This window comes from Mobula hypostoma, chromosome 30 (genome assembly GCF_963921235.1).
Source record: "Mobula hypostoma chromosome 30, sMobHyp1.1, whole genome shotgun sequence".
NCBI classification, from domain to species: domain Eukaryota; kingdom Metazoa; phylum Chordata; class Chondrichthyes; order Myliobatiformes; family Myliobatidae; genus Mobula; species Mobula hypostoma.
Window position 1 is genome coordinate 285,953 of NC_086126.1, and position 20,360 is coordinate 306,312.

General features: G+C 46.1%; 1 protein-coding gene across 21 annotated transcripts in view; it reads right to left on the minus strand.

Moving 5' to 3' along the window:
• LOC134339799 (neurexin-2-like) overlaps nt 1–20,360 on the minus strand; it is a 1,323,723-nt gene that overhangs the window by 123,749 nt on the left and 1,179,614 nt on the right. For 14 of the 21 annotated variants that reach the window (XM_063036594.1, XM_063036593.1, XM_063036589.1 and 11 more), the window contains one exon: nt 9,790–9,879. The exons of the other annotated variants lie outside the window; for them this stretch is intronic. In XM_063036594.1, the coding sequence (XP_062892664.1) occupies nt 9,790–9,879 (90 nt within the window). The remainder of the gene's footprint in view (nt 1–9,789; nt 9,880–20,360) is intronic. 21 annotated transcript variants of the gene reach the window in all.

Below are 20,360 nucleotides of genomic sequence, written 5' to 3' on the forward strand. Positions count from 1 at the left end.
TAAAATGGACAATCTTGACATTCAGTTACAGATTGGCAAATATGACATTGTGGCCATCTCTGAATCTTGGCTAAACGATGGCTGCCATTGGGAGCTGAACGTCCAAGGATATACAGTGTATCGGAAAGACAGGTTAGTAAGCAGAGTGGGTGGTGTGGCTCTGTGTATAAGAAATAATATTAAATTATTGGAAAAAGATGACATAGGATTGGAAGGTGTAGAGTCTCTGTGGGTTGAGTTAAGAAATGGCAAGTGTAAAAGGACCAGAATGGCAGTTGCATACAGGCGTCCAAACAGCAGCCGGGATGTGGATCACAAATTACACCAGGAGATAGAAAAGGTGTGTCAGAAAGGCAATGTCATGATAACCGTTGGGAATTTTAACATGAAAGTGGATTGGGAAAACCAGGTCAGTACTGGACCTCAAGAGAGGGAATTTGTAGAATGTCTTAAGGGATGGCTTTTCAGAACAGCTTGTTGTTGAGCCCACTAGGGGATCGGCTGTGCTGGATTGGGTGTTGTGCAAAAATCTGGAGGTGATAAGAGAGATTAAGGTTAAGGAACCCTTAGGGAACAGTGATCACAATATGATCAAGTTCACATTGAAATGTGAGAGGGAAAAAATAAAATCCAACGTGTCGGTATTTCAGTGGAATAAAGGAAATTACAATGGCATGAGTGGGGAACTGGCTGAAGTCGACTGGAAAGGGACATTTTCAGGAAGGACAGCAGAGCAGCAATGGCTGGAATTTCTGCGAAAAATGAGGGAAGTGCAAGACAGATATATTCCAATTAAGAAGAAATTTTCAAAGGGAAGAAGGACACTACCGTGGCTGACAAGTGAAGTCAGAGCCAGAGTGAAAGCAAAAGAGAGGGCATACAAGGAAGTCAAAGCTAGTGGGAAGATGGAGGATTGGGAAGGAAACTAAGAAGGTCATTCGGAAGGAAAAGTTGAATTATGAGAGGAAGCTGGCAACTAATATCAAAGAAGATACTAAAAGCTTTTTTAAGTATATAAAGGGTAAAAGAGAGTCAAGGGTAGATATAGACCAATACAAAATGACGCTGGAGATATTGTAATGAGAGATGCAGAGATGGCAGAGGAACTGAATGTGTATTTTGCATCAGTCTTCACAGTGGAAGACGTCTGCAGTATATAGAACATTCAAGAGTGTCAGGGAAGTGAAGTTTGTGCAGTGAAAATTAAGACTGAGAAGGTGCTCAGGAAGCTTAATGGTCTGAGGGTGGATAAATCTCCTGGACCTGATGGAATACACCCCCGGGTTCTGAAGGAAGTAGCTGCAGAGATTGCGGAGGCATTAACGATAATCTTTCAAGAATCAATAGGTTCTGGCATTGTACCAGATGACTGGAAAATTGCAGATGTTACTCCGTTATTTAAGAAGGGTGGGAGGCAGACCTGTTAGCCTGACATCAGTGGTTGGGAAGTTGTTGGAATCGATTGTTAGGGATGAGATTATGGAGTACCTGGAAGCACATGACAAGATAGGCCAAAGCCAAAATAGTTTCCTGAAAGGAAAATCCTGCCTGACAAACCTACTGTAATTCTTTGAGGAAATTACAAGCAGCGTAGACAAAAGAGATGTAGCGTACTTGGATTTTCAGAAGGTCTCGCATTAGGGCCGCACATGAGGCTGCTTAGCAAGATACGATCTCGTGGAATTACAGGGAAGTTACTTGCACGGGTGGAGCATTGGCTGATCGGAAGAAAACAAGAGTGGGAATAAAGGGATCCTATTCTGACTGGCTGCCGGTTACCAGTGGAGTTCCACAGGGGTCGGTGTTGGGACCATTGCTTTTTACAATGTATGTCAGTGATTTGGACTATGGTATTAATGAACTTGTGGCTAAATTTGCAGATGGTACAAAGATAGGTAGAGGAGCGGGTAGTGTTGAGGCAACAGGGCCTGCAGAGAGACTTATATAGTTTAGGGGAATCGGCAAAGAAGTGACAAATGAAATACAATATTGGAGAGTGTATGGTCATGCACTTTGGTGGAAGAAATAAACGGGCAGACTATTATTTAGATGGGGAGAGAATTCAAAATGCAGAGATGTAAAGGGACCTGGGAGTCCTTGTGCAAGATATCCTAAAGGTTAACCTCCAGGTTGAGTCGGTAGCGAAGAGGGTAAATGCAATGTTGGCATTCAGTTTTAGATATAGAATATAAGAGCAGGGATGTGATGTTGAGGCTCTGTAAGGCACTCGTGAGACCACACTTGGAGTATTGTGTGCAGTTTTTGGCTCCTTATTTTAAAAAGAATATACTGACATTGGAGAGGGTTCGGAGAAGATTCACGAGAATGAAAGGGTTACCGTATGAGGAATGTCTGGCAACTCTTGGGCTGTATTCCCTGGAGTTCAGGAGAATGAGGGGGGATCTCATAGAAACATTCCAAATGTTAGAAGGCCTGAACAGATTAGATATAACAAAGTTATTTCCCATGGTGGGGGATTCTAGGACAAGAGGGTACGACTTCAGGATTGAAGGACGTCCTTTTAGAATTGACATGCGGAGAAGTTACTTTAGTCAGAGGATGGTAAATCTGTGGAATTTGTTGCCACGAGCAGCTGCAGAGGCCAAGTCATTGGGTGTATTTAAGGCAGAGACAGATAGGTTCTTGATTAGCCAGGGCATCAAAGGTATCGGGTGAAAGCAGGAGAGTGGGGATTACTGAAAGAATTGGATCAGCACATGATTGAATGGCGGAGCAGACTTGATGGGCCAAATGGCCTGCTTCTGCTCCTATACCTTATGGGCTTATGAAATGCAGCCGTGAATGGGCTAATGAGTTAAACCAATTCTTCAGTCGGTTTGACAATTGGCCTCCTGTTCACACTCCCTTCAGCACACCAGCCCAGGAGCATAGGTACCCAAACCTCCCTCAGCATCAACGCCTCCCCACTCCAGTTCAACATGTGGATGAACAACACAGGCTACCACTGTCTACATCCCCTCCTTGCCCTGCATCTATCGTCCACACCTCCACATAGCAACTGCTATCGTCCCAATCTTCACCCCTCCAGCAGCCACCTTCCACCAGCTCCCCAGTCATCATGGACTCTCCTTCACTACTGAGCAGGTGAGAAGGGCTCTGGGGAAACTCAGACACGGCAAAGCATGGGGACTGGATGGAGTGAACCCCAAGGTCCTGAAGGAGTGTGGAGTTCTCCAGTGTATTTTCAATCTGAGTCTCAGCCTGGAAAGGGTCCCGACTGTGTGGAGAACATCACATGTGGACTCAGTACCCAAGAAAGGCCAACCGAAAGTCTTGAATGACCACCGTCCAGTGGCTCTGACCTCACATATCATGAAGACCGTTGAAAGGCTGGTCCTGGCTCAACTCCAACCCCTGGTCAGACCAGCATTCAATCCCCTGTAGTTTGCCTACCAGGAGCACATTGGAGTCGACGATGCTGTCATGTACCTGCTGAACAGAGCCTACTCCCATTTGGATGAGCAGGGCAGCGCTGTGAGGATTGTGTTTTTTTGATTTTTCCAGTGCCTTCAATACCATACAGCCCTCATTCATGGGGGAAAAGCTCTGTTCAATGCAGATTGGCACTTCCATTGTATCCTGGATAATGGACTATCTGACTGGCAGACCACAGTTTGTGCGGCTTTGGAGCTGTGTGTCAGACAAGGCTATAAGCATCACTGGAGCCTCAAATGGGACTGTATTGCCCCACTTCCTGTTCACCCTGTATACCTCAGACTTTAGATACAACACTGAGTCATGTCACCTGCAGAAATTCTCTGATGACTCAGCAATAGTTGGGTTAATTAAGGGAGGACAGGAGGACAAACACAGGGCCCTGGTGGAGGACTTTGTTGAACCTTGCAAGCTGAATCATTTGCAGCTCAACATCAGTAAGACAAAGGAGACTTTTGGAAGAGTAAGCCTGCACTATTGATGCTGAGGACGTGGACGTGGTGAGGACCTACCAGTACCTGGGGATGCACCTGGGAGACAGACTTGAGTGGAGCACCAACACAGAGGCTCTGTACAAGAACAGCCAGTGTCACCTCTACCTCCTGAGGAGACTGAGGTCTTTAGGAGTGTGCAGACCTCTCCTTCACATGTTCTACCACTCTGTTGTTGCCAGTACAGTCTTCTATGTGATGGTGTGCTGGGGCAATGGCATCAACACGGGTGATGCCAACAGGCTCAATAAACAGATTAGAAAGGCTAGCTCTTTTATAGGAGTCAAACTGGACACACTGGAGGCTGTGGTAGAACAAAAGACCCTATAGAAAATCCTGGTAATTCTGGACAATGTTTCTCACCCTCTGCATGGCACCTTGGCTGAACAGAGGAACACTTTCAGTCAAAGACTAAGACAATTGCGCTGCTTCAACATGAGGTAATTCTTACCCCCAGCCATTAGGCTCTAAAATGAGTCAACCTATAGCTGGGGAAGTGATGATCTCCTCCTGTTAGACTGTTTGTGGTAACTTAGTTTTTATTCTTTCTTACTTTTCTTTTAATATTTGTGTATCTGTACACTAATAATGCTACTGTGACACTGTAATTTCCTTTGGGATCAATAAGGTATCTATATATCTATCAATCTGGACTGCTGGCTGACATAAGAAAGTCCCAGTGAAAAGCTTTGGCCCAGAATATTTACTGTTCATTTCCCTGACCTGCTGAGTTCTTTCCGCATTCTGTATATTGCCAGAGAAGGTATGGTTCCTTTCAGTCAGTACGTCACTCTCAAAAGACAATTTCACAGGCAAACTCTCACAAACCCATCTGCGACATCTGTTCCTTTATGATACAGAATGGTTGTGCAATATGTCCCCTCAAATCCGACAGACCCTGTGCCCTGGGGTGCTGTCCATACAATCCAGAGAAGACAGGGAGCTTAAAAGACACAAGGGCCTGCAGATGGCAGAACCTGCAGCAAGGAAACAGATGACTGGAGGAACTAAGTGGGGTCAATGTTTCGGCCTGAGACCCTTCTTCTGGACTGACGGGGGATTTAAGGTATCGTCTTGGCAGACCCTGTCTCCTCCCACATATAGCATTTCTTCAGTACCATCGGTCTTGACGTTTTCCGCATTGCCTCTGAGGCAGAGAGAAACCTAGCCTCCGAGCCTCTGCCGGTCTGTACCTGCTTGAGAACAGCAGGTGACTCCGCAGTGATCAGCTCGAGAACAGCAGGGGAATCCATACTGTAGACACTGGACACCTAGAAGATAGTTGTGGGTCAGTGCGGGTGCATTTCCCGTTTGGGTGAGCTGCCATCGTCTCCAAATATCTCCAATTCCAACAGAGCAGGCCAGTTGGTGCATCAAGTCTCTGTGGCTCACGAGCATCTGCATTCCATCCACATTTCCACCAGCTAACCCCGGATTCTAAACCTGCATTGGGGACCAGTTCACGTCATTGGGATGTGGAACCGGATCACCCGGGGAAAACCCAGGGAGAACATGCAATCTCCACACACAGACATCAGAATCGAATTGGGATCTCCTGGACTGTGAGGGAGCATCTCTCAAACAGAGAGATGTTCTCTCTACGCGAACATCAAATGTTGCCCTCTCATCCTCGATACATGTGCCTTCTGTCCAGCTGGGGGGTTAAAACTCCACCGGAGGGAGAGTGAGAACTGCTTCAGTACATCTCTCAGCCATGATCACAATATCTGTTCATCGATCCACTCACCGACGCTGAGAGCTCTAAATCCTGCTCACAAACCCCACTTCCCAAAGGATCCAATGAGCACATTCAAGATATTCTGCTGTAATCAAGTGGGGCTGAGAAAAGGAACTGACATCAGCAGTGAGACCCAGTGGTGGAGGCCAGGGGTCAGGAGAAGAGAAGGGAGGGGAGGGGCAAGAAGAAGGAAGGAGGGGAGGGGAAGGAGAAGGGAGGGGAGGGGAAGGAGAAGGGAGGGAAGGGTTTAAGAGAAGGAGGGGAGGGAGGGTAGGAGAAGGGAGGAGAGGAGAAAGTAAGGGAGGGGAGCAGTAGGAGATGTGAGGCGAGAGGTTAGGAGAAGGAGAAAGGGAGGATTGGAGAAGGGAGAGGAGGAGAAGTGGTGGGAGAGGAGGAGAAGTGGTAGGAGAGGGGAATAGCAGGGATGGGTAGGAGAAGGGAAGGAGGAGAGGGAGTAGAAGAAGGGAGGGGAGGGGTGAGTAGAAGAAGGGAGGGGAGGGGTTAGGAGAAGAGCAGGGAGGGGGTAGGAGGAGGGAGGGGAGGTTAGGAGAAGGGACGAGTTAAGAGAAAGGAGTGGAGGGGAGCTGTAGGAGATGTGAGGTGAGGGGTTAGGAGAAGGGAGGAAGGGAGGGGTTGGAGAAGGGAGAGGAAGGGAGGGGAGGGGACAGGAGAAGGAGGGGTAGGACAAGAGAGAGGAGGGGAGGGGTATATGAAGGGAAGGAGGAAGGTGGGGAGTAGTTAGGAGGAGGGAAGGGAGGGGAATGGGTGAATGGATGGGAGGAGTGGGGTAGGAGAAGGGAGGGGATGAGCTTATTCTAAGACCATAAGTTATAAGAGGAGGACTAGTCCATTTGGCCCATTGAGTCTGCTTTTCCATTTAATCATGTCTGATCCATTTTTCCTCTCAGCGCCAATCTCCTTATATCCCTTCATGCCCTGACTAACCAAGAATCTATCAACTTCTGCCTTAAATATACCTAATGACTTGGCCTCCACGGCCACCTGAGGCAACAAATTCACACACGTCCTCTCATCTTAGACTCCCCCTCAGCATAAGAAACATAGTCTCCACGTCCACCCTATTGAGGTTTCAATGAGATCCTCCCTCATTCTTCTGAATACTAGTGTGTCGATGCCCAGAGCCATCAAATGTCCCTCATATGACAAGTCTTTCTATCCCAGAATCATTTTCATGAATGTCCTTTGAATCCTTTCCAATGTTAGCATATCTTTTCTTAGACAATGGCCTAAAATTGTTCACAATACTCCAATTGAGGCTTTACCAGTGCTTTAAAATTCCTCAATATTACATTCTTGCATTTATTTTCTAGTCCCCTCAGAATGAATTCTAACATTGCATTTGCCTTCCTCACCACTAACTCAACCTGCACACTGACCATTAAGGAATCCTGCATGAGGACTCCAAAGTCCCTTTGTACCTCAGATTTTTAAATCTTCTCTCCACTTAGAAAATACTCTTTGCTTTTATTTCTTCTACCAAAGTACATGACCATACACTTCCTGACACAGTATTCCATCTACCATTTCTTTGCCCATTCTCCTAAACTGTCTAAATTTAGCCTCTAGCCTCTGTAGCCTCTCTGCTTCTTCAAAACTACTTGCCCCTTCATCAATCTTCATATTGTCCACAAACTTAGCCACAAAGCCATCAATTTAGTCAACCAAATAAATGACATACATCATAAAAGTAAGATGTCCTAACACAGACCCCTGTGGGACACCACTAGTCACTGGCAGCCAACAAGTATAGACTCATTTTATTCCCAGTGTTCGCCCCTTACCAATTACCTAATGCTCGATCCATGCGAGTATCTTTCCTGTAATACCACGGGCTCCTAACTTGTTCAGCAGCCTCATGTGCAGCATATTGTCAAAGGCCTTATGAAAATCCAAGTACACAGCATCCACCAATTCTCCTTTGTCTCTCCTGTTTGTTATTTTCTCTGAGAGTTCTAACAGATTGGTCAGACACGATTTTCCCTTAATGGTGACTTGGCGTATTTTATCATGTGCCTGCAAGTATCCTGAAACCACATCCTTAACAATCAACTCCTATATCTTCCCAACCACTAAGGTCAGACTAACTGGCCTATAATTTCCTTTCTTCGCCTCTCTCTCTCTTCTTGAAGAGTGGAATGACATTTGCAATTTTCCAGTCTTCTGCAGTCATTCCAGAATCTAGTGATTCTTGAGAGATCATTACAAATACCTCAACAATCTCTTCAGCCATTTCTTTCTGGACCCTGGGGTGTATACCATCTGATCCAGGTGACTTATCTACTTTCAGCTTCACAAGAATCATCTTCCTAGTAATGGTAGTCTCACATACTTCCGTCCACGACAGTCTCATATATCCGGCACACTGCTGGTGTCTTCCACAGTGAAGACTGATGCAAAATATTTATTCACCTTCCTGTCATTTCCTTGTCCCCTATTTCTACTTCTCCAGCATCATTTTCCAATGGTTTGATATCTACTTTCACCACTCTTTTACACTTTATATATCTGAAGAAAATTTTGGTATCCTCTTTAATATTATTGGCTAGCTTACCTTCGTATTCCATCTTTTCCTTCTCTATAACTTTTTTAGTTGTCTTCTATTGGCTTTTAAAAGCTTCCCAGTCCTCTAACTTCCCACTAATGTTTGCTCTATTACATGCCCTCCCTTTGGTTTTTATGTTGTCTTTGTCTTAAGAATACTTCTTCCTCTTTGAGATGTATATATCCTGTGCCCTACGAATTGCTCTCAAAACTCCAGCCATTGCTGACTGCCGTCATCCCTGCCAGTGTTCTTTTCCAATCAATTTTGGCCAAATCCTCTCTCATGCCTCTGTAATTCCTGTTACTCCACTGTAAGACTGATACAACTGACTTCAGCTTCTCCTTCTCAAATTGCAGGGTGAATTCTATCATATTATGATCACTGGCTTTAGGGTTCCTTTACTTTAGACTGTCTAATCAATTCTGGTTCACTGCACAACACCTTACCCAGAATAACTGATCTCCTAGTGGGCTCAGCCACGGGCTGTTCTAAAAAATTACCTCATAGGCATTCTAGAAACTCCCCCATTGGGATCCAGCACCAATCTGATTTTCCCAATCTACCTGAATATTGAAATCGCCCCATGACCTTCGTAACGTCAAGCAACACACATCAAGTTGCTGGTGAACACAGCAGGCCAGGCAGCATCTCTAGGAAGAGGTACAGTCAATGTTTCGGGCCGAGTCCTGACGAAGGGTCTCGGCCCGAAACGTCGACTGTACCTCTTCCTAGAGATGCTGCCTGGCCTGCTGTGTTCACCAGCAACTTTGATGTGTGTTGCTTGAGTTTCCAGCATCTGCAGATTTCCTCGTGTTTACCTTCGTAACATTGTCCTTTTGACGTGCATTTTCTATCTTCCATTGTAATTTGTAGATCACATCTTTACTACTGTTTGGAATTCTGTATATAATTCTCATCAGGGTCATTTTACCCTTGCAGTTTCTTAGTTCTCTCCACAATGATTCAACACCTTATGATCCTGTGTCATCTCTTCCTCAAGATTTGTTTAATTTTTTTTTACCAACAGAGCAACATCACCCCCACTGAGAAGGGAGTGAGGGGAGATGGTAGGAGAAGGGAGCAGAGGGTAGAGGGTAGGAGAAGGGAACAGAGGGGAGACTGTGGGAGAAGGGAGTTTATATAGTGGGCGGTGGAAGATCTGCCCCCTGTCCTGTCCCGCATAATCTGTAGAGGAATGCATGGTGTGGAGAAGCTGACACACTTTCCCAAGAACCAAAGATCAAAATGGCTTCCACAGAAACCTCACAGAATGGTTTCCCTTCAACCACCAGACAGCAACTGGGAGCATTAACACAATAGGACAGGAAAAGAGACAAAAGCAGGCTTACCAACAATGATCAACGTGTAAACTCAGCTACAGTTAAAACAGGTTTTAAATGGCTTGTTTAATTTTACTGATGTTTTAGCATTTAAAAGAATTAAAATAGAATTATGATTGGGTTAAGTTAAAGTTAAGTTTTTTTGTTACGGTGTGTGACTCCTTTTTTAAATGTTAAAAGCTTTTAATTAATTTTTTTTACCTTTGTCGAGTAGCCACTCGTCTACTACCCGACCAAGACGATATGGAATTCGCTGTCTAGCAATCGCCAGCCGCTCGTTATCATAGTTGCCTTTAAGGTTTAAAGAGACATTTCAGCAGTTAAAATCTGCAAGGTCAAAGGTCAACAGTTAACACTTAACGCTTCAGGTGAAAGGTCAAAGTTAAAAGATTAGCCACCAGGCCGCTGACCACTGTGGAGATTCCTCTTCAACCTTCTCCTCTCAGGAGGAACCAAACCGGACTTCTAAGCCCCCAGTTATTGTCGGTAGGGGGTGCATTTTATAAGTCAAGGCCAACTACTTTGTGACCCATTGGAAACTCTTGAAGTGTAAGGGACTCAACAGGCTTCCACCAAGAGTAATGTGAGAACTAGTCCCTGGTTTCTGGAGTGGTATAAACTTCAGCCAGAGCACCAGCACAAATTTCCTGCCCTTTTCCAAATTAGTGACTAGTCGCCTCATCTGTCCACCTATGATGTTCCCACGGTACTGCCTGGATGTTTGTGCTCGGCCCTCCGATGGACTCGGACTAGCTGAACCAGCAAGACACCCACTGTGGCCCGGAACAATTGGTGAGGGCTGCACGCTATGCCAGGGCCACCTCAGTGCAGCAGTCAGTGCTATTACCTGACTGTTCCAGTGACACGGGTCCAACCCTGGACTTTGGGTCCTGATTGTGTGGAGTTTGTACTTTCTCCCTGTAACTATGTGTATTTTTCCAGAGATGTGTGGGGTTGTTAGCTTAATCAGCCATTGTGAATTGTGCTACAGTGTGTAGAATCTGGGGTGAGTTGATGAGAATGTGGGAATAAGTATGGAAAGGAATCCAGTTGGTCTCAGTCCGAAACATCAACTGTTTCTTCCCCTCCATAGATGCCTGACCTGCTGGGTTTTCCAGCATTTTGTGTGTGTGTGTGTGTGTGTGTGTGTGTGTGTGTGTGTGTGTGTGTGTTGATGTGAATTTCAGGCTTTTGCAGAATCTCTTGTGCTTAGGGTATAGATCAGTCAAAAATATGGACAGAGACCTTGCCAACAGAGTTTGATCTGGACACACGTGAGATGTTGCAGTTTGGTTGGAGAGTAGAAGTCAGGACCCTTCGGAGCATGAACGTACCGAGGGATTGTGGGGTGAAGCTCTGTTGCTCACTGAAAACGTAACAGGTAGACAGAGTGCTAAAGAAACGTCAGCAATCTTCCCTTCATCAGTCTGAGTACTGGGTACAGAAACTGCAGCTTTATGATACACCCGGAGTGTCATCTCCAGTTCTGGTTGCCCCATTACTGAGAGAGAAGATGGAGAGATGGATTTGGAGAGAGTGCAGAAGATGTGAGCTGCCCTGCTTCATTACTTTGATAGGTACCACCTGTTTAATGGGTCTTGTATCAACGGGTGACGGGACAGAGGTGGAGGGGTTTGATGGGTGCCCCATGTGTGATTTGTGGGTGATCTGGGGTGCTCTGCATATCACTGATGGATGTTCTTTTTGTGTTCAGTGGCATTTAGATGGGTGTTCTTGTATCTCTATCATTGGGTGCAAGATACTCCATCACCGGGTGATGGGTGCTCTATCATTGGAGAAGGGTGGGAGCTCAATCATTGGGTGATGGGAGTTCTATCAGTGGTAGCTGGGTGCTCTATGATTGGGTGCCAATTGCTCTGTCATTGGGGATGATTGCTCTATCAATGGGTCATGGATGCTCTATTTGGGTGCTGGATGCACTTTCATCAGGTGAAGGGTGTGCTATCATTGAGGGTGGGTCCTCTGTCATTGGGGATAGATGCTCACTGGGGTGGGTGCACTATCATTGGGTATGGACGATGGCTGCTTTGTCATTGGGTGATGGGTGCTCGGTTATTGGGTGGTCAGAATTATATCGGTAGGGAAAGGTGCTCTATCATTGGAGAAGGGTGCTCTACCAGTGTGATGGGTGCTCTATCATTGATTGCTGGGTGCTCTTTCTTTGGTGATGGGTGCTCCATCAATGAGTAATAAGTGCTCTATTATTGGGTGATGGGTGCTCTATCATTGGGGTTGGGTACACTATTATTGGTGAGGGTGCTGGTTGCACTTTCATCAGGTGATGGGTGCACTATCATTGCGGATGGGTGCTCTATCGGTGGGAAATGGGTGCTCTATCAGTCAGGATGGGTGCACTATCATTGGGGATGTGTAGTCAGTCAATAGGTGTTGGTTGCTTTGTCATTGAGTGATGGGTGCTCTATCATTGGGGTTGGGTGTTCTATTATTGGGTATTGGGTGCTCTATCTGTGGGTGATGGTTGCTCTATCATCAAGCGATGGGTGCTTTAACATTGGGTGATGGGTGCTCTATCAGTGTCAGATGGGTGCTCTATCAGTGTCGGGTGGGTGCTCTATCGGTAGAGATGAGCATTCTATCATTGGAGATGGGTGCTTAATCGTTGGGTGCTGTGGTCTCTATCAGTGCCATATGGGTACTCTGTCATCGGGTGAAGGTTGCTGTATCATTAGGTGCTGGTTGTTCTTAACAGTGGGTTTTGGGAGATCCGTCAGTGGGTGATGGGCGCTCTGTCATTGGGTGAAGGGTGCTGTATCATTGAGAGGATCAGAATCAAGTTTACTATCACCGACATGTGACATGAAACTTGTTAATTTAGCAGCAGCATTTCAATGTAATACATAATCTAGCTGAGAGAGAAAAAAATAAATAAAATAAAACATAATAATAAATAAATAAACAAGTAAATCAATTACATATATTGAATAGATTATTTAAAATGTGCAAAAATAGAAATACCGCATATTAAAAAAGGTGAGGTAGTGTCCAAAGCTTCAATGTCCATTTAGGAATCTAATGGCAGAGGGGAAGAAGCTGTTTCTGAATCGCTGAGTGTGTGCCTTCAGGCTTCTGTACCTCTTACCTGATGGTGACAGTGAGAAAAGGGCATGCCCTGGGTGCTGGAGGTCCTTAATAATGGACGCTGCCTTTCTGAGACACCGCTCCCTAAAGATGTCCTGGGTACTTTGTAGGCTAGAACCCAAGGTGGAGCTGACTAGATTTACAACCTTCTTTTGGTCCTGTGCGGTAGCCCCTCCATACCAGACAGTGATGCAGCCTGTCAGAATACTCTCCACGATACAACTATAGAAGTTTTTGAGTGTATTTTGAGTTTTTGAGATGGGTGCTATTGTTAGTGATGGGTGCTCCACCAGTGGGTGATGGGTATTCTATCATTGGTTGATGGGTGCTCTATCAGTGAGTGCTCTGTCATTGGCTGATGGGTGTTCTATTAGTGGGATGGGTGCTCTATCATTAGGTGCTGGTTGGTCTATCATCGGGTGCTGGATGCTCTTTCAGTGGGTGCTGGCTGCTCTATCATCTGGTAATGGGTACTCTGTCATTGGGGTGGGTGCTCTATTATTGGGGTGGGTGCACGGTTATTGGGTGATGGGTGCTCTATCTTTGGGGATTGGGTATCTATCATTGGGTGCTGATGTCTCCATCAGTGTCAGATGGGTGTTCTGTCATTGGGTGAAGGGTGGTCTATCATTAGGTGCCTATTGTTCTATCAGTGGGTGATGGGAGATCCATCTTTGGTTGATGGGTGTTCTGTCAGTAGTTGATGGATGCTCTATCATTGGGTGTTTGTTGTTCTTCGGAGGGTGCCCAGTGCTCTCTATTTCGGTGCTAGGTTCTTTTGATTGAATGCTGGGTTCTTCTTACTGGGTGCTGGGTGCTCTGTCATTGCAGATGGGTGCTCTATTATTGGGATGGGTGCTGGGTGCTTTATCATTGGATGTTGGGTGCTGTGTGCTCTTTCTTAGATGTCTGATGGCGCTCTACTTTGGGTGATGAGTGTGCTCTCTCCGAGGATTATAGATACACTCTTGTTCAGTGTTTGAAGGACATTTGAACAATTCTGTCCAGAGCACTAAGGAATGATGGGATCTCAGGGGCTAATGCCTCTCTGATACCTACAGAGCCACCGTATATTGTGTTAATAAGTTGTACTGATGTTTAAAGCCTGCTTGTCTGTCCGTGATATACGTTGCTAGAACATCTATATCAATCCCGATACATATCTGTGGGTTTGTCTTAAATAGGGGTGGTTTATCCACAGAGTAATGTCTCTGAGAAGAGGCTCTCAGGGGAAGGCCTATCAGATGAAATGTCTGATGTGACAGTACCTCTCAGATTTAGAAGCTCTCGGAGTTCTCTTAAACAAGGTTCAGCTAGCACATCACTCAGCTGTGAAACCTGCCCGCCACTTTCACATAGATCACCGTGAATGACAATACTGACTCAAGCATTCCCATTGTAAAGTGGCTCCCTTGGCAGGAAATAGGACTCATCAAACCCATGAGTGAGAGGCCAAAAGATCTTCAGCAACCAATCAGGCAGTTGGGAATCTGTCTCTATTTCTAGACTGGCCAGTTGCCAATGGAAAGAAGCCAATCACAAATCACTCCTTATCTCACTACCAGGAGAAATGTCGCAAAGAAGAATCCCTCAAGTGGTGTTGTACCTTTGACCCAAAGCACTGCCCTAATGCCCTCAACATCCATGTTGAGTCAGCGGCCGGATGGTTAATTCTTAAGACTGCTTAGGCTAAATTGTGTGTTTAATTGTTCTAAAGCACTGAGTTTGAATGGCTTTGTTTGATGTTTAGGACGGTTAACACAAGATTACCCATTTACAGGAATTTTAGCCTTGGTTTTTTATAGAAAATTTAAACCAAACCAATAAGAGAGACCTTATTTATAGCCTGTTAAAGAAAAAGCCAGCAGAGACGTTTCAAATCCAAGGTTTGGAGGTAATTTGAACAGGTTTTTTTTAATGATCTTTACCTTAAACTGCAAGTGAACTCTTGTGAAAATGAAATCTTTCCAGTTTATAAAGGGTTAACCTTGTTTTAATTCTAGCGTAAAAGCACAGTTCTTCAGTATTAACCCTTCATTTATCCACAGACCCCGTGGTTTTATTTAATAGTTAGTAAGCTTTTTCCTCATTAATTAAATTCTTTTATTTTTTGAGGGGGGAGAGAAATGATTTTATTTTTGTGCTGTTGATGACACCACGGTTGTTACTAATAATCAACTGGAATTACCCACAGACAAACCTTCTTGTTTTCCAACATCTCCTCACCCTCCCATTCCACTCCATTCCCCCATCTCCCACGTCCCCTCTCCCAGCCCCAACCCAACATCCATCCCCAAACCCTCTCCATTAGGTTCCCCAGTTCCGAGTTCCCATTGCTCCAACCCTGGCAGCTATGCCTGAGCTCTGAACTCCTGGATTCCCTTTCAAACTGCTCTACCCCCCATCGCTCTTTAGGAATGTTTCTTCAAACCTTTGTCTGTGTCCCACCCTTTGCCCACCTGTCTCAACAGATCTTCCAGGGCACAATGTGAAACATTCTATGATAACCTTCTTCTGCAGGTTGGTTGAGCATTTTTTGCGGCTAAAAGGGATTCTATATATAAACACCCCCTGGTGTTACATTAACTTGTCGACTGGGTTTGACACCATACATGCAAACCTATCAAGCGTTTAAGACCATGAAGGTCACGGATCAAAAGAGAAAAGATTTGCCTTCTGTGGATTATTGATACACGCATTTTTTGCTGCACAGCCCCTGCTGTGATGCAGACAGCGCAGGGGTGATTTGTGCACAGTAGGATCCCACTAAAAGCATGCGATCTGCTTCACCGAGCTGAACATTAGCCTGGTGAGAATCCCCTCTAACTCGTCAGCTGGAGTCCCGGTTAGACGTTTCTCGCAAAAGAACATGCCTCTGACAGTGCAGTTCTCAGTGCACCATGGCATCACTAGAGATTCTTGTGAATTGAGCTCTGTTGACAGACAAGACTGCGAAATCAAGGAGCTACAAATATTCATCACACTCTCATCCTGCTGCGCTACAGCGTTCCTGCAAAGTCCAACTTGTGGCTCCAGTTTACTCAATATGCCAGCGGCCTTTCGCTGCACCCTGTTTGGAACAAGCTGATGTTATACTCGCATCTGCCCAAATAAACCAAAGAGTTAAGAGTTCAAATACTACCAAAGACAATTGGGTATTGGAATTCAGCCCAATAGCTTCAAACCAAGGACGAGTAGCTTGGTTTACTCGTGAAGTTTAAGTTCAAGTAGTGAAGGAACTCTGACATCCCAATGAGTCCACTCAAAAATTATTGATCTAAAGTGTGCCCATTGTTGTGATGGAGGCAGTGAATCAGGAGATCTGTAAGCAGCAAGATCCCACTAAAAATAACACTGGCCAGTCAGCATCAGATCTATTTGACTGATGTGGCAGAGAGATGGACATTGGTTCAGGGGCTTTGGTGTCCTGCCATTGGGAGCTCCTGGGATCCTCTAGATTTAACCCAATGAACTGTGAAATAACCAGGACTCTGGCATGAATGAGCTCAAGGTTACAGCAGAAAGCCTGAGGATGAGTATGTGCCAATTTATACCTGGTGTTAGAGACCACGCAGTTGTAGAGCCTGACAGATACCTGGACAGTAGGTGATGTCCAGAAATTCCCAGGTATACCTGGACAGTTGGTGATCTCCTTGTCCAGAGATCCACAAGCATACATGGACAGTAGGTGACATCCATGCCCAGAGATCACCAGACATACCTGGACAGTAGTGATGTCCAGAGATTCCCCAGGTATGCCTGGACAGTTGGTGATCTCCTTGTCCAGAGATCCACAAGCATACATGGACAGTAGGTGACATCCATGCCCAGAGATCACCAGACATACCTGGACAGTAGTGATGTCCAGAGATTCCCCAGGTATACCTGGACAGTTGGTGATCTCCTTGTTCAGAGATCCCCAGGTATACCTGGACAGTAGATGATGCACAGAGATCCCGAGACATACCTGGACTCTAGTTAATGAAAATTTTCCTCATCTCTGCTCCAAATGGACATCCCTCAATTCTGAGGCTGTGCCCTCTTGTCCTAGACTCCCCATTATAAGAAACATCCTCTCCACATAAACTCTGTCTAGGCATTTCAATATTCCATAGGTTTCAATGAGATGCCCCCTCATTCTTCTAAAATCTAGCGAGTACAGCCCAGACGCTATCAAATGCTCCTCCTATGTTAACCCTTCCATTCCTGAGATCAGTCTCATGAACCTTCTCCGGACCCTCTCCAATGCCAGGACATCTTAAAGGGCCCAAAACTGCTCACAGTACCCCAAGTACGGCCTGACCAATGCTTTATAAAGCTTCAGCATTACACCCTTGCTCTTGTATTCTAGTCCTCTTGAGATGAATGCTACATTGCAATTGCCACCAACTCAACCTGTAAATTAAACTTCAGGAAATCCTGCACAAGGACTCCCAGGTCCCCTGGCATCTCTGATTTTTGAACTTTCCCACTGTTGAGAAAATACTCTATGTCTTTATTCCTTCCACCAAGGTGCATGACCATACACTTCCCGACACTGTATTCCATCTGCCTCTTCTTTGCCCATTCTCCTAAACTGTCTAAATCCTTTTACAGACACCCTCCTTCCTCAGCAGTACCTGCTCCTCCACCTATTTCTGTATTTTCTGCAAACTTGGTGAAAGCCATCATTTCTGTCATCCAAATCACTGACATATAATGTGGAAAGAAGTGGTCCCAACACTGACCACTGGTCACTGGCAGCCAACCAGGAAAGGCCCCTATATTACCGTTCGTTGGAAAATTTCTCTTAAGTGTTAAAATCAACTCCACATCCACCACTTGCACTCATTCCATGCTCTTATCACCCTCCGAGTGAAGAAGTTCCCCCTCATCTTCCCCTTAAACATTTCACCTTGCACCCTTTACCCGTTGACCTCTAGCTCTAGCCTCACTCAACCTCAGTAGAAAAGGCCATCTTGCATTTAGCCTATCGATACTCCTCTATCAAATCTCCGCTCAATGATTCTATGTTCTACAGAAAATTCGTAACCTGTTCAACCTTTCCCTATCACTTCAAATCCTGGCATAACCCTTGTAAGTTGCGCCTGCTTCAAGTTTCTGGGCATGAGCATCTCAGGGTAATCAAAGAATAGGCATGCCAGTGGCTATACTTCATTGGGAGTTTGAGGAGTTTTGGCGTGGCAGCAAACTCTAACAAGTTTCCGTAGATGTAGGATGGAGAGCATTCTAACTGGTTGTATCACAGCCTTGTTTGAAGGCTGTAATGCACAGGATTGAAAAAGGCTGAAGAGGGTTGTAGACAGCCAACTCCATCACAGGTACAACCCTCTCTACCATCGATGACACCTTCAAGATGTGGTACCTCAAGAAGGTGAGAACCATCATTAAGGACCCTCATCATATCCTCATGGATACGGGGGGAAGGCAGAAGATTGGGGCCGAGAGGGAAAGAGATCGGCCAAGATGAAATGGCAGAGCAGACTCGATGGGCCAAATAGCCTAATTCTGCTCCTACATAAGACCAAAAGACCATAAGATAGAGCAGCTGAATTAGGCACCTTGGTCAGCATGGACTAGTTGGGCTGAAGGGCTTGTTTCTCTGCCATATAACTCTGACTCTTATGACTCTAAATAGGGTGGCCCAGTAGCACTGTGGTTAGCACTACACCCATCCCTCCGCAAGAGTCAATTCCCGCCCCTGCCTGTAAGGAGTGGGCAGAGATTAGCGTAGTGGTTAGCACAACGCTTTACAGTACCAGTGACCTGGATACAATTCCTGTCACTGCCTGTGAGGAGTGGGCAGAGATTAGCGTAGTGGTTAGCACAACGCTTTACAGTACCAGTGACCCGAGTTCAATTCCCATCACTGCCTGTGAGGAGAGGGCAGAGATTAGTGTAGTGGTTGGCACAACGCTTCACATTACCAGCGACCCAGGCTCAATTCCTGTCACTACCTGTAAGCGGTTTGTATATTCTCCCTGTGACCTTTGTGTGCTCTAGTTTCCTCCCACAGACCAAAGACCGAAGGGTTGGAGAGTAATTTAGCCATTGTAAATTGTCCCATTAGGCTAGGGTTAAATTGAGGGTTGCTGGGCGGCGCGGCTGGAAGGGCCTGTTCTGCTCTGTATCTCAATAAATAAATAGTCGCATCGACACAGATTCCAAGCCATCAGTTATCATCAGGAAAGATACAGAATAGGCCTGACAGAAGGGCGGAGGTCCACTCCCAACATGAACCCCTTCACAGTGTCCTCCATCCAGAATGGTTGGCAGCGAGACTCTGGGGACCAGTTTCCTCATCATGGGACAACCTCTCAGTAACAAGGAACTTCATTATCATCAAAACACACCACAACGCCTGTCTGCTTGAGGCAATTTAAGATCATGACCTCAGTTAGAAACACAGGAAACCTACAGCACAATAAAGCTGTGCCGAACATGTCCCTACCTTAGAGCTACCTAGACTTTACCCATAGACCTCTATTTTTCTAAGCTCCATGTAGCCATCCAGGCGTGTCTTAAAAGACCCTATTGTATCCGCCTCCACCACCACCGCCGGCAGCCCATTCCACGCACTCACCACTCTCTGCGTAAAAAACTTACCCCTGACATGACGGCTGTTTGTTGGATCGGGACTACAGAGCGTTGTGGGAGCTGAATTCCGAAGAAAGGCAGTTTTTTAAAAACTTCTTCGAGTGCAAGAAGGACCAGACTGCGCAGGCGCGTGACGTCAACAGGATAGCGTGGAGAGTTTACAAAGGAGACCACCCTATACAGCGGGCAGCGGAGTGAGCAGTAGCAGAGTGTAGGACTTTGGCTTCAACGGGTTTTGGCGGTAAACAGGAAGAGGCGAGAGCGAAGCACCAACTCTTTTTTTCTCCCTCCCCCGCCCCTTCGGGAATCGGCCCAGACAGGCAGGAACAGCAGGGCTCTCACAGCTAACGGTATGAGCTAACGGTTTACAAAGTTCATCTGTTTGGCGAGGTAAGTGGGTGAGTAGACTTATTTTTCCTGTTTCATTCCTGTAGAATTAGATAGCATGCCTGCAAGGTTAGTGCTTTGTTCAGGGTGTCAGATGTGGGAATCCTGGGAGACCTCCAGCCTCCCTGATGGCCACATCTGCGCCAGGTGCACTGAGTTGCAGCTCCTCAGAGACCGTGTTAGGGATCTGGAGCTGCAGCTTGATGACCTACTGCTTACTAGGGAAAGTGAAGAGGTGATAGACAGGAGCTACAGGGAGGTAGTCATCCCTAGGCTACAGGAGTCAGAAAACTGGGTCACTGTCAAGAGAGGGAAGGGAAATGCCCGGATAGTGGAGAGCACACCTGTGGCTGTCCCCCTCAGCAACAAATATCTTGTTCTGGATGCTGTTGAGGGGGATGACCTGACAGGGGATGCCCACGGTGACCGGGTCTCTGGCACTGAGCCTGGCGCTGTTGTGCAGGAGAGAAGGAGGGAGAAGAGGAATGTGGTAGTCATTGGGGATTCCATAGTCAGGGGAACGGACAGGAGATTCTGTGAGCCTGATAGAGATACCCGCATGGTGTGTTGCCTCCCAGGTGCCAGGGTACGGGATGTCTCGGATCGGGTCCTGAATATTCTGAAGGGGGAGGGTGAGCAGCCAGTTATCTTGGTACATGTTGGTACCA